This window comes from Embiotoca jacksoni, unplaced genomic scaffold, assembly GCF_022577435.1.
Source record: "Embiotoca jacksoni isolate LCO1_2020_lvr unplaced genomic scaffold, fEmbJac1.0.p SCAF_3, whole genome shotgun sequence".
NCBI classification, from domain to species: domain Eukaryota; kingdom Metazoa; phylum Chordata; class Actinopteri; family Embiotocidae; genus Embiotoca; species Embiotoca jacksoni.
The window spans coordinates 6,207,553-6,219,806 of record NW_027185381.1 but is presented as its reverse complement, the minus strand read 5'-3'; the positions used below and the strand labels follow the sequence as shown (position 1 = coordinate 6,219,806).

General features: G+C 41.0%; 3 protein-coding genes across 5 annotated transcripts; 1 reads left to right on the top strand and 2 right to left on the bottom strand.

Moving 5' to 3' along the window:
• Positions 1-152: 152 nt before the first annotated feature.
• efcab10 (EF-hand calcium binding domain 10) lies at positions 153-2,091 on the bottom strand. Its single transcript, XM_069162672.1, has 4 exons — positions 1,900-2,091; positions 831-995; positions 425-515; positions 153-314 (listed from the first exon to the last, which is right to left on the bottom strand). The coding sequence occupies exons 1-4, from the start codon at positions 2,000-2,002 to the stop codon at positions 269-271; spliced, it is 405 nt and encodes a 134-aa protein (XP_069018773.1). The 5' UTR covers positions 2,003-2,091; the 3' UTR covers positions 153-268.
• A 551-nt stretch (positions 2,092-2,642) lies between these two features.
• On the bottom strand, positions 2,643-4,059 carry uqcc6 (ubiquinol-cytochrome c reductase complex assembly factor 6). Its single transcript, XM_069162673.1, has 3 exons — positions 3,950-4,059; positions 3,372-3,509; positions 2,643-2,983 (listed from the first exon to the last, which is right to left on the bottom strand). Exons 2-3 carry the CDS (start codon positions 3,477-3,479, stop codon positions 2,864-2,866), a joined length of 228 nt encoding a protein of 75 aa, XP_069018774.1. The 5' UTR covers positions 3,480-3,509; positions 3,950-4,059; the 3' UTR covers positions 2,643-2,863.
• A 604-nt stretch (positions 4,060-4,663) lies between these two features.
• Positions 4,664-11,797, top strand: tdg.2 (thymine DNA glycosylase, tandem duplicate 2). 3 transcript variants are annotated; one of them, XM_069162670.1, is made up of 11 exons: positions 4,664-4,888; positions 5,130-5,197; positions 6,237-6,580; positions 6,767-6,966; positions 7,132-7,201; positions 8,162-8,297; positions 8,533-8,615; positions 8,742-8,836; positions 8,913-9,084; positions 9,274-9,430; positions 11,407-11,797. In XM_069162670.1, the coding sequence occupies exons 2-10, from the start codon at positions 5,142-5,144 to the stop codon at positions 9,378-9,380; spliced, it is 1,263 nt and encodes a 420-aa protein (XP_069018771.1). In that variant the 5' UTR covers positions 4,664-4,888; positions 5,130-5,141; the 3' UTR covers positions 9,381-9,430; positions 11,407-11,797. The 3 variants fall into 3 exon arrangements, with proteins under 3 accessions (XP_069018771.1, XP_069018772.1, XP_069018770.1); XM_069162671.1 differs by lacking the exon at positions 5,130-5,197; XM_069162669.1 differs by lacking the exon at positions 4,664-4,888 and having other exon boundaries at positions 4,923-5,197.
• The last annotated feature ends 457 nt before the right edge of the window (positions 11,798-12,254 follow it).

The following is a 12,254-nucleotide window of genomic DNA, read 5'->3' as shown; positions in this document are numbered from 1 at the left end:
ATTGCCACAAACGACAACAATAAGAAATATAAGAATAATTTTAATACTCAGCATAGATGTTGATATAGAAAGAACATATGTTTTTGTAATGGGATCATGAATAAATAACAAAAATTTTAAAAAATCATTAACACGTGCTTTTTCGTTGGCTTTCATTTAATGGAAGATACAGACATAAGCCAAAATCACTTCAATTTTCCATGGACAAGTTGACCAATTCAGATGGCAAGATGGGTTTATTGTTTTTATTTTATTTTGACAAAAGTGTTCACGGCCGTGCATATGTTGCTGAGTATCTCTGCAGACCTTGTATCCTGTAACAGCAAAATGAGACCAAAAAATATCTTCATATTATTATCACATTTTTAAATTCTGGCAAATGTTGTCTTTATCATGCTGTTTATATATTTGAAGCTGCTCTTACCCTTCTGTTTTGAATGTCTCATGGGATATTCTGTCTTCATTTACACCTTCGGGAGATTCATTGATGTCTGTTATGCCAAGTGTGGTCAGAGCTGTGTGGATGAAGGGTTCTGTCAGTGTCTGTATAGTCTCCAGTGTCACAACTCTCAAAAATAAAAAACTGTGATATTATTTGCAGTGTGAAGTAATAATTGGGGGAAATTAAAGTATGAATCAAGGAATGAAACATATCCGTCGGTGATATAATTATCATTATAATTATCAGATCTACAGAAAGAATGAATAAATATCGTAATATATGCATACACATTTTGCTTGTTATCTTTTTCTAACAACCTTGGTATCTACAGGCAATATGCATTTAGTTATATTGAGAATGTGTACAGTGTGCAGTGTCCCGTGCTCACCCTGCTTGTACTGGGCAAAAGTGATGTGTTTTTGATTAGCAGGGTCCAGTATCCTGTAGACTGCATCCAGGTCACAGTTGGTGAATAAATTTGGTCCTCTCACGCCACACTGTCGAGAAAGCTTCAGCAGCTCCAGCTGCTCAATAAGAAACTCTCTGGGTTTCTCTGAATGAAACAACCAATAACAATAAATCCAGGCTGTGTTTATGTGAACAAAGCTTAATTATTGAATGCTTGAGGTAGGTTTGCTGCAACAGAAATATTTGAACAAAAATATCATCAGAATGAAATGGAAAATGAAAATACAGCAATACGAGATACAGTATATATATTTTTAGGAGAAGGATCATATTTGTGCTGTTTTAATATGTAGTAATGTCCGACTGCATCTGTGAAACCTTTGTCAAGTTACAGTTTAGGTTGTAGATATCTGCTTAATGTATGATAGTTGGAAATGTACGCTGGATTGTTAGTTTATTAAGTAGCCTAAACTTTGCTCAAACTAATCCAGTTTCAACATAGTTCTGCAAGACATCCCACCTTGATGAAGTTTATATAAAATGTTCCCTTTTTAACGAAAAGCAATGAAGCAACACGAACTCATTCATCATAATTTTGTAGTTTGTTCATCATTGGAACTAATCAAAATATTATGATTAATTTTGTAGTTTGTGGTGAGCCATCACCTCTGGTTAGTTTCAACGAACATAATAACTTTAATTAAGATTTGTTGCAGATCTGCGTATGAATGACATTTGTTTTTCATATATATCTACTTAATAAACAGACACCTGGTTGGATGATGATCGTTACAGTGTTGGCTATGAAGCCCGTTTCTATTCTTTTCATTCAGCCTCTATTTATCACCAGGACAGTCTGAACGATGCAGTCGTACACAATACATAACCAGTTAAACAAGGTAGCTATAATTTACTAAAACCGTATGATGACCCTTTTATATAGTTTATGGTTTTGGCCTGTTCCCAAGAATACCATCGTCATGTCCGAGCTAGCTTGCGAGCTAATGCAAAAACTTGAAGACAGCAAATGCCACGAAAGTAGGTCTAACCAGGTCTGTGGAAGAAGAGCATGCTGGTCAGGTTGTCCATGAGCTCAAAAATCTTGTGTGTCTTTGCATAATCAGCGGCATCTTGCTCTCTCTGCGTCGCCATATTTCCAACTTTTGTTTGAACTTGTTGCTAGGATACGCCACGCCATACGGTTATTGGGATGTGCGCGTGCGCGCACGCACACGTTCGTACCTGCACAGTATCAGCTCTGCCAGCATGAAATGATCAAAATGTCTATAAAATGGAAGAAAAAACTATTTTCTTGAGCCAAAGGTGAGGTGATGTTGCTTATTTTATCTGGCAAAAAGTGAAAAACCAGGACATTTAATTTATATACATATAATCCAGAGAAATTCATAAAATATTCACATTTTAGAAGGTGGAAACAGGTTTGTAATTTTTGCTTCATAAATGACTTTGACATCAATGCCTCTGTATGCAACTAACATTATAGTCTGTCGTTATCCATTTATCAAATATTTGTATGAATATATTTCAAAAAGTTTGTGTGTTTCCGTATAAATCACTGACATTTACGACAATGTACCGCCAAAACCTTAATTATATTTTGTTATTTAAAATACATATTGTCTGTTACATGGAAACTATCAAGTCCTTAATGACTTCACCATAGTTACATCATTTCAAGCAGCATCTCTCCTTCAAAAATGCAAAGACAACAAAAAAAAGATGACAACAGATACGAATATTCGTGCTCCAGATAAAATCATCATCCCGAACAGCCAGATGCCAACAGTGGTGTAGTATTTTATTCCATCCTTGTTTAGTCCAGAAAACATGAGCAGAAAACACCAAACACGGAAGACTTTTTTTTTTTTTTTTTTCAGACGTCCTCAAATTGACTCTGCTCCCAGGTAAATTGCAGCCACTGGCTTTTGGGAAACACTTGGACATCGTCTGCTCCGTTGAGTGTCCATTACACAGGAGAAGTAGAAATCCACATCAGTCCAACCTTTTATCTGTTTTAAGCTGCTGTAAGGCTGCGGCAGCTTCTTCTCGAATTTTGTAACCCTGCAGCTCAGTCCTTAGCTCGCCAGGTTTTGGTGGGATTTCCGGTATTGTCTGAAAGACAAAGCGGCAGCAACACAAACAGTAAACACTTTAGCTCTTTAGACTTTTTGATCATAAAGCCATCTTTGAGTAAGAACAACACGTTGACACCGGTGGTGGTTGTAAAATGGCGCTGCGAGGAATGCAGCAAAAGACAAACTGAAGTTCAAGTGGACACGTGAACTACAACATACTGGCTGATGTAGGTTTACAATGCTGCATCTCTACGGCTGATGACACCTTCACACAAAAACAGGATCGCCACATGATTGCTTGTATTTTAAATACTTCTTGCAGACTTGTTTGTTGAGTTTGTTCATTTTATTGACAGAACATCTGGAGCAAACACCGGCCATCCACTGTGGGGGGAAAAAAAAAAAGTGTTGATGCTGTCCCTCACCAGATCAGGTAGGTAGTACTGGTGGACCACCTGCGCTCCAGCAAACATGGCCAGGACGCTGGCTCCTAACAACCTGACGTACCGAGCCCAAGACACACCAGCAGGCATCTTCACAATGTGGATGGGATTGGACTTAACCTGAAGGAAAAGAGGAGTGTGAAAATCTAATCATCACCACCATCACCATCAAATAATAACAGGATCTTTTTCGCCTGCTCTCTTTCCACTTTAATTCGAGATCTAACATGTTCTTCTGATGCCTTTCTTGTCAAATGTAAAGTGTAAAGTGTTATTGTCTGCTAAACCTGCCAGAACCTCACAATCAGGGTCAAATAATTGATCAATATGATTGTTCAAACTTCCAAATTGGATCAAGTATGATGGACATGGGTTTTCCAGCATTTCACATGTGTATGACATACATGTCCACATGCTATAGATATACTGTACATTATTTATAACCACCTACACAGCAACGATCCACTGACTTGAAGCATTAGCCCTGATACAGGGTTACAACGTGTGTAAGACAGAGACTGTGACATGAAGCGACGCGATTGAAGACTGTCAAACCTTACCTTGTTAATATCACTGACGATTTTAAGCTGATTTTTACCATCTTAAACCAAAGTGTGCGTCATTGGGACACACAGCCAGGTCACGCCGCTTAGCTAACACGGACACAGTCAATGCACGAACATGATTTGAAAAAAATGAAGAGGTCTCACTTTGACTCGATTTATGGATACTAATAAAACAGGAGCTGCAGTTTCCTCCCACTCCAGTGCCGTTGACTTTCGCTTCGGTAAATGTATTGGTTGATTTTCGACCTTAAATTGGAGAAAACAAAATACGTACATAATGTATTTCACTATAATGAGGTTTTATGGTTAGGAAGGCTTTATCTAATATTAGCAATTTTGTAAAAACAACAAACTAAACTCAGCAACTATATACAGGGTGTAATAATTTGTCTTTTACACTTATACAGGATATTGTGCCAGTGAAAGACAGATACTCCAGGAGAGTGTCGTCCTATAGATCACCAAAGGCATTTTTCACCATTTGTGTTCATTTTGAATAGGTTCTGGTTGTAGAGTGGAGTAACGAGTGGTATTAAAATAGACGATCTTTGGCTGCTACATTCTTCTACGGTATAAATTGGTGTCGGTGCATTCATGACTAGGACATCTGTTGCCATCTAGCGGGAGTTTATATGAACTCATGCATTCCGTGTACCAGGCTCTACAACCCCGGGTGTATTTTCCAATGTTCAACATGCGAAATAATCTGCTCAGTTTTGCGTTATTATCAAACGTATGCATTATATTACAGTTGTTATATGGAGCGAGGCCTTCGAAATAGTTTTATCCGTGCGGTACACCTTGTGACCACGAGGTGGCGGTAAGCAATTAGTCAACCTTGTAAAAACGAGCGTTTAAATGGTCTTTGTTTTGGGAGGATTCCCAGCCCCCCGTTTTCTTATTTGAAAAGTAAAGGGGAAAAATGTATGACAGGTATGTTACTTTGTTCATATACCTTTATGTTTCGTCAATGCGGAGGCCACTTGTGTTTTCAAGACGGTCCCAGAACTCGGTAACATTGTTAGCTTCCTGTTAGCCAAACCTTCCCGAAGCAGCGTCCGTCCGTCTTTGTGCCAGCGTCTGTATGTGCTGTAAAATTTCGCACGGCTTTTATATTTCCTGTGTGTTTGAAATGCATTTGGCAGCAGAATGAACGTTAATGTATTCAAATAAGTCAACAGTTAAGATGGAGGAAAAGCAGTTTACATCACTGACGGTTCCTACGGATTATTTCCAGCAGTGGTGAGTTGGTGCTGAAGGTGGAGGTGGTGGAGGTGGTGGTGGTGGTGGTGGCAGGTCTTGGAGAACTTCTCATGTTGTCTCCTCGACTCGTCTTCATTTTCATGCATGATGGAGAAAAAAAAAAAAATCACACGACGTCATAAACATCTGTACACTTTGTGTTTAGGATTGTAGCAAGTGATCGTGTAATTATGACGAAAGAAAAACCCTGTCAATCTGATGACATGATTTCATGAATGGGAATAAAGGTGTTAATGGAGGAATAGCAAGAATCAGAAGTACCCTGGGTTATAATGAATGTACGGAACAATATGTGCAATAATTACCAGGTAATTATACAATGTAGTGATCATATTTCCGTATTCTGCACCTGGTTAGACTTATTTTAAAAGGGTGTTTTATACATTTTTTGACATGTCAGTCCATTTTGCAGCCTTATTACACCATTATCTGCTACAGGCTTTGTTATGCACGTGAAGGAATTTATAGTCAGACAGTTTGCCGGCTGTGGAGTGGATACAGGCCTATAATATTCACATGTTTGAGCTGTGTTTGACTTTGTCTCGTCGTATTTGCACGGTCACAAGAGTCCTATGAAGTGATTTTATATCTTCATTCCATTCTGGTCAGCCCAGGCTGAGCTCACTGCAAAGTTGGTGTCGAAAAACCCAGTTTTAGGTGTAATAAGTCAGTTATATGTTCAAAAGTAACCAAATAATCACAACAAAGCAGGGGGAATGGTGGTTTTTTTGAAGCCAGGCTTACAAAAAATGCACTGTATGAAATGCAGAGAACACAAATGAGTGTACGTCAGCGCATGTGTGTGTGTGTGTGTGTGTGTGTGTGTGTGTGTGTGCGTGTGTGTGTAAGTAAGTAAGTATTGTGTCGTGTGTAAGTTTTCCTCATTCTCTTCCTCACACACCCCATTGAACACCAGGCATAATTTGGCTTTTTCTTGCCGTGTCTGCATCCTGTTTTCATTTTCTTCTTTTGCTTAACTTCTCTATTTAACCTTCTTCCTCTTCCTCCTCTTTTTTAGGTACCAGTCCAGCCAACAGCACCCTGAGGCGCAGCATGTGATGCCCTATCACAACATGGGCTATTACACCGACGGTCCTACAGATGAGCCAGTCATGGCCGAGCTGTCTGTTCATCGGGATCCACCTCCTTACCAGGAACCTTTTTACCAGAACTACCCTGTAGCCCCAAACCACTACCAGGAGCAGTTCTACCAGCACAGCGTCCGGGAGCAGCAGCATCACGCCCAGCAGCCGTATCCTGCACTTCTGCACCATCCTCAGCATCAGCATGCAATACAGCAGCAGCAGCAGCAGCAGCAGCCGAATATCCAGCACCAGCTTCAGCCTCCTGGTCCACCTCAAGGTAGTCATTCTCCCCAAGAAGTTTACATTTTAGTTTGCACGGTTTAAGTTGCTGAATAATTGTTTGTTCTGTTCCAAAATTTGGAGACGTCTTCTTACGGTTTAAAGGAATAGGCTAAATATGAAGCAGGAAAAGAAATCATGAAATGCGAATCCAAATTTTGACAATATGGGGTTTTTTTTTTAGCTGTAACGCCAGTGAAGAAGAAGAGAGGCCGGCCACCGAAACAGCAGGCGGAGGACGGCGAGACGCAGGAGGAGGAGGATGAGGTCGAAGCTGCCAAAAAAGCCAAGAGGGCTCTCAACCGCTTTAACGGCATGTCAGTGGCTGAAGTTATGGCCAAAACCCTGCCAGATGTCATTACCTACAATCTTGACATTTTGATTGTGAGTTATATTCTGGGAATTTATTACGAGCTTTTCTATATTTGTTCTCTTGCATTAGTAGTGGATTGCAGTTTTTGTTTCAATTATTGTTTAAGGTTATAATCACAAAAAGAGCTGCAGTTTTTAGGTCTGTTGCCATGGTAACCCCTTCATGTTTCTCCTCAGATTGGAATTAACCCAGGACTATTGTCAGCCTTCAAAGGACACCATTACCCAAACCCAGGAAACCATTTCTGTATGTTGAAACTCAATTTCATTACTGACCACAGGGAATTCATGCCAGCATTCACTTTTAATTGCTTCGACCCTGTTGGGCTCCAACTGAGGGTCCATCCTCACAATTGCTTGTTGTGCTGCCGAGATTGGTCCAAAGTTTCCAGAGATGCCAATGTAACGATATAATGCAGCTGAACTTTCAATCTGATGTGTTGTTGCAGCCATAAAAATGGTGTCTTGGCTTTGAATGTTTCACTCTGTTACAGCTTGCAGCTTGAGTGATTCGGTGGAAACAGCAGACTGAACGGCACACATGACAAACGTGTACAGTGTTGAAACTGTCAAGCTTTTTAAGGGTTCATTTAAGGGGAATATTAAAAATGAAAGACTCAACAGAAAATTTATGAATTTCTATTTTACATTTATGATCATTAGAGGTTTAGGTTTTACCAGACAGCTTTTCAAAATAAGAGGTTGTTAAAATCTTTTTCTTTTACATCTAATTCCTCTGGAATGTTAGTCGTCACACTGTTTCTTCAGCAGAGTAGCGACATATTTTTCTTTCATTTGCAGCATCTGTTACATGTGTAATCATAGTCTGTGTTTTGTGCGGCGTTTTTCATGATGGTATTTAGGCAGCCAAACATATTTGATACTAGTGTCGTCACTGGCTATGGCCTTAACTTCAGGAAGTCTGGTATCAGCATGAAACATTGTTAAACAGTGAAAAAATGTTTATCTGCTCGGTAAACTTACTGCCTGTCCAAAACTGTTTTCACGTCTTGGTCATGTTCATCAGCTCACTGAGTTATGCTGGAAAACAAACGTTCACGGTGTCCAGCTGGGTGTGCTGATAGGTCCCTGTAGATTCAGAGCAAACAAGCCTGGCCTGACTCCCGTATTTTGAAGTGTATTTGGTATCTTTCTTTGCTTGATGACCACTTGCCTGAATTAATCTTCAACTCTTCCTTTTCGTCAGGGAAATGTCTGTTTCTGTCTGGTCTAACTGACCAGCAGCTCAACTTCATGGATGACCAGGGCTTGCCAGAGACATACAGCATCGGCTTCACCAATATGGTGGAAAGGACCACACCTGGCAGCAAGGACCTCTCCAGGTGAAAAAAAAAAAAAACATCCATGTAGTCTATATAAATGTAAATTCAACTAAATATAATCACAGTTTAGTCATGTTAGTTTACAAAGTGAATCAAGAGTTGGTGCAGCAGTCAACTATGACTGAAATCCACGATCATCAGTAAAGAATTCACGGGTAAACTTGCTGTAATCCAGTCTGTCGTTTCTCCTCTGTCATGGATATTTCTGAAACCATTTTCTTTTTTTTTGTCCCAGTAAGGAGATTCGTGAAGGGGGCCGTCAATTACTCGACAAGCTGAAGAAATACAAGCCATTAATAGCAGCTTTTAATGGAAAAGGTAACATGATTCACTGAAATGACTTCATTTTATCCATTTTTTTGGGATGTACTTAGATAGCTTATTGATAAAGCCAATGGGTGAAGATTGCTGTGTATTCATATTTTTTTTTGGTTAATTTTGCAGGCATTTATGAAATCTTTTGCAAAGAAACCTTTGGGGTGAAGGCCAAGAATCTGGAGTTTGGTCTGCAGCCCTACAAAATCCCAGAAACCGAAACAGTATGTGGAAAAAGAAACTGGATTGATCTTTAAATGAACTCCAAAACCCCTCACAGCATCTTTCCTTTTCTCTAAGGTGTGCTATCTAATGCCGTCCTCAAGCCCTCGCTGTGCCCAGTTTCCCCGTGCACAGGATAAGGTACATTTCTACATCAAGCTGAAGGAGCTGCGAGACCAGATGAAAGGCCAGGTGCCCAAACACGAGGTGGTTGAGACGCAGTACTCTTTCGACATGCAGCTCGCTAAAGGTAAATGGCTCATTTCCCTTCAGCTACATGGCCGAAATATTCACAATTCTTTTTGTGGTTCAGTTGAACACAGAGAATGAGCAGCTGATTGGTCTTGTGCGAAACATGAGCAGGGTCTTTGTCACCTTTACAGCCACATATTTGTCTTAGATGAAGCTCTAAGTCACTGCTGATGGTTTTGATCCACAGAGGACGCCAAGAGGATGGCGATCAAAGAAGAGCAGGTGGATCCGGAGTATGAAAGCTGCAGCGGACTGCATGACAACACGAAGCAAAGCAGCAACTCCTCCAACTGAAAAGAGGCCGAGGAGGAGAGACAAACAGGCTTGTCTGCCGTAGCACTCAGGTAATCCAGTGCCACTGGAGTTCTCATAGAATTTAGCTGCAGTTCATTGGAACGAGACGACCTGTTTTTTTCAGGTGTTTGCAATCTAACTTTTAAAAAAATAACTTGGAGCTTCTTGGACTGATTACCTGTCCAGAGCAAATACAAGTATTGTACACTGCTCAAAAAAAATAAAGGGAACACTTAAACAACACAATGTAACTCCAAGTCAATCCCACTTCTGGGAAATCAACCTGTCCAGTTAGGAAACAACACTGATTGTGAATCAGTTTCACCTGCTGTTGCGCAAATGGAACAGACAACAGGTGGAAATGAGGCAATTAGCAAGACAACCACTATAAAGGAACGGTTCTGCAGGTGGTGAACACAGACCATTTCTCTGTCCTCATCCTTTCTAACTGATTTTTGGTCACTTTTGCATTTTGCCAGCGCCCTCACCACTAGAGATAGCATGAGGTGTCTACAGCCCACAGAAGTTGCTGAGGTAGTGCAGCTCATCCAGGATGGCACATCAATGCACAGTGTGGCAAGAAGGTTTGCTGTGTCTGTCACTACAGTGTCAAGAGCACGGAGGAGATACCAGGAGACAGGCCAGTACACCAGGAGACATAGAGGGGGCCGTAGGAGGACAACAACCCAGCAGCAGGACCGCTATCTGCTCCTTTGTGCAAGGAGGAAGAGGAGGAGCACTGCCAGAGCCCTACAAAATGACCTCCAGCAGGCCACTAATGTGCATGTTTCTGCTCAAACTGTCAGAAACAGACTCCATGAGGGTGGTACGAGGGCCCGACATCCACAAGTGGGGCCTGTGCTTACAGCCCAACACCGTGCAGGGCGATTGGCATTTGCCAGAGAACACCAAGATCGGCAGCTTCGCCGTCGGCGCCCTGTGATCTTCACGGATGAGAGCAGGTTCACACTGAGCACATGTGACATACGTGACAGAGTCCGGAGACGCCGTGGAGAACGTTCTGCTGCCTGCAACATCCTCCAGCGTGACCGGTTTGGCGGTGGGTCAGCGATGGTCTGGGGAGGCATTTCTTTGGAGGGCCACACAGCCCTCCATGTGCTAACCAGAGGTACGCTGACTGCCATTAGGTACCGGGATGAGATCCTCAGACCCAGTGTAAGACCATATGCTGGTGCAGTGGGCCCTGGGTTCTTCTGATGCAGGACAATGCTCGGCCTCATGTGGCTGGAGTGTGTCAGAAGTTCCTGCATGATGAAGGCATTGCTGCTACGGACCGGCCTGCCCGTTCCCCAGACCTGAATCCAATCCAGCACATCTGGGACATAATGTCTCGTTCCATCCACCTACGCCACGTCGCACCACAGACTGTCCAGGAGTTGACTGATGCTTTAATCCAGGTCTGGGAGGAGATCCCTCAGGAGAACATCTGTCGTCTCATCAGGAGCATGCCCAGGCGTTGAAGGGAGTGCATACAGGCACGTGGAGGCCACACACACTACTGAGCCTCATTTGGACTTGTCTTGAGGAATTTCCACAGAAGTTGGATCAGCCTGTGATCTGATTTTTCCACTTTTATTTTGAGTATGATTCTGAATCCAGGCCTCCATGGGATAATGATTTTGATTTCCATTGATCATTCTTATGTTATTTTGTTCTCAACACATTCCACTATGTAATGAATAAAGATTTTCAACTGGAAAATTTCATTCATTGAGATCTAGGATGTGTTGTTTAAGTGTTCCCTTTATTTTTTTGAGCAGTGTATATAATAGTGACATTAAATGAACCATTGACTGTAACTGTCATGCAAATAGATTTGTCCAACCCCCAAAATCCCATCCCTGGTTGTCAGTAAAACTATGGTTACACATTGCTAATGTTTTTTTTTTTTTTAATGTTTGGATGGAGTTTACATAATTTGCTAAACTATGCCAGTGTTTTAATTACTGATTTAGAAATTGCCTCTGCCTGCAGCGTAATCCATCTGTATTGTGGTATCTTGCAGAAATGGACATTGTCGTCCAGTCGGTGGACCACATAACTCTACACCACTACAACTGGGGGATTGTTTGCTCAACACATACCAAATATCAGCTGAACTAGTAGCAAAATGCAGCAGTGAGGATAAGAACAGAAAGAAGGGCCTCACTGTTCCTGAGGCAGCGCAACGCTACGCACAAGAAGAGAAAATGACCGCAACAGTTACATTTTCCAACACCCAGACATGTGCATGATTTTGGTGTTATTTTTATCACTATTTATTGCATTTTGTATGATACATGTTTCCAGTGACTTCTTTTGTATTTTGATAAAATGGTATTTTATGATTTATCAGCTGTATAAATAGATATTTGGACTCTGTAAGTACAGAGTTATTAAATCTCTTCTAAAGCTGACATGTTTATCCCCTCATTCATGTGAAGCTGTAATACACAGTATAACTGGTAACAGAAGAAAACACACACACACAAATGCATACAGAAAGAGTAATTAATGCTTCTTCTTGAGCGGCAGGTCATATGTTGAAAGCTACTGATGATTCTATACAGAAAAACACTAACATTAAAAGGGCTGGAGGGAAAATATGACATCAAAATCATAACAACACATAACGGTCTTAAATCTAATTTTTAAAAGTGGGTAGCTTGAAGTGTAGTTACATATGTTGGAAAGACAAAAAAGTAAACAATGTCAAATCAGGTGTTGTTGACTGACTTCACATGACCTACTCTCTCTAACATGAATATAATAATGACAGAACAAATACAGATGAAGAATAATTCCCCATTGGACCCCTTAAGAGTGTTAGAAGGTTGAAACCAAAACCTTTAGTAGAGCTGTTATTACTTTACT

Bases quoted from the DNA above. Each gene is read 5' to 3' on its own strand.
- tdg.2 (XM_069162669.1), top strand. From the start codon at position 5,115: ATGTATTCAAATAAGTCAACAGTTAAGATGGAGGAAAAGCAGTTTACA. The intron at 7,202-8,161 runs GTATGTTGAAAC...CCTTTTCGTCAG, and splicing joins AAACCCAGGAAACCATTTCT to GGAAATGTCTGTTTCTGTCT. The intron at 9,085-9,273 runs GTAAATGGCTCA...TTTGATCCACAG, and splicing joins CGACATGCAGCTCGCTAAAG to AGGACGCCAAGAGGATGGCG.
- uqcc6 (XM_069162673.1), bottom strand. From the start codon at position 3,479: ATGCCTGCTGGTGTGTCTTGGGCTCGGTACGTCAGGTTGTTAGGAGCC. The intron at 2,984-3,371 runs GTGAGGGACAGC...TTTGTCTTTCAG, and splicing joins AGTACTACCTACCTGATCTG to ACAATACCGGAAATCCCACC.
- efcab10 (XM_069162672.1), bottom strand. From the start codon at position 2,002: ATGGCGACGCAGAGAGAGCAAGATGCCGCTGATTATGCAAAGACACAC. The intron at 516-830 runs GTGAGCACGGGA...TCATCCACACAG, and splicing joins TTTTGCCCAGTACAAGCAGG to CTCTGACCACACTTGGCATA. The intron at 315-424 runs GTAAGAGCAGCT...TTGCTGTTACAG, and splicing joins GAGACATTCAAAACAGAAGG to GATACAAGGTCTGCAGAGAT.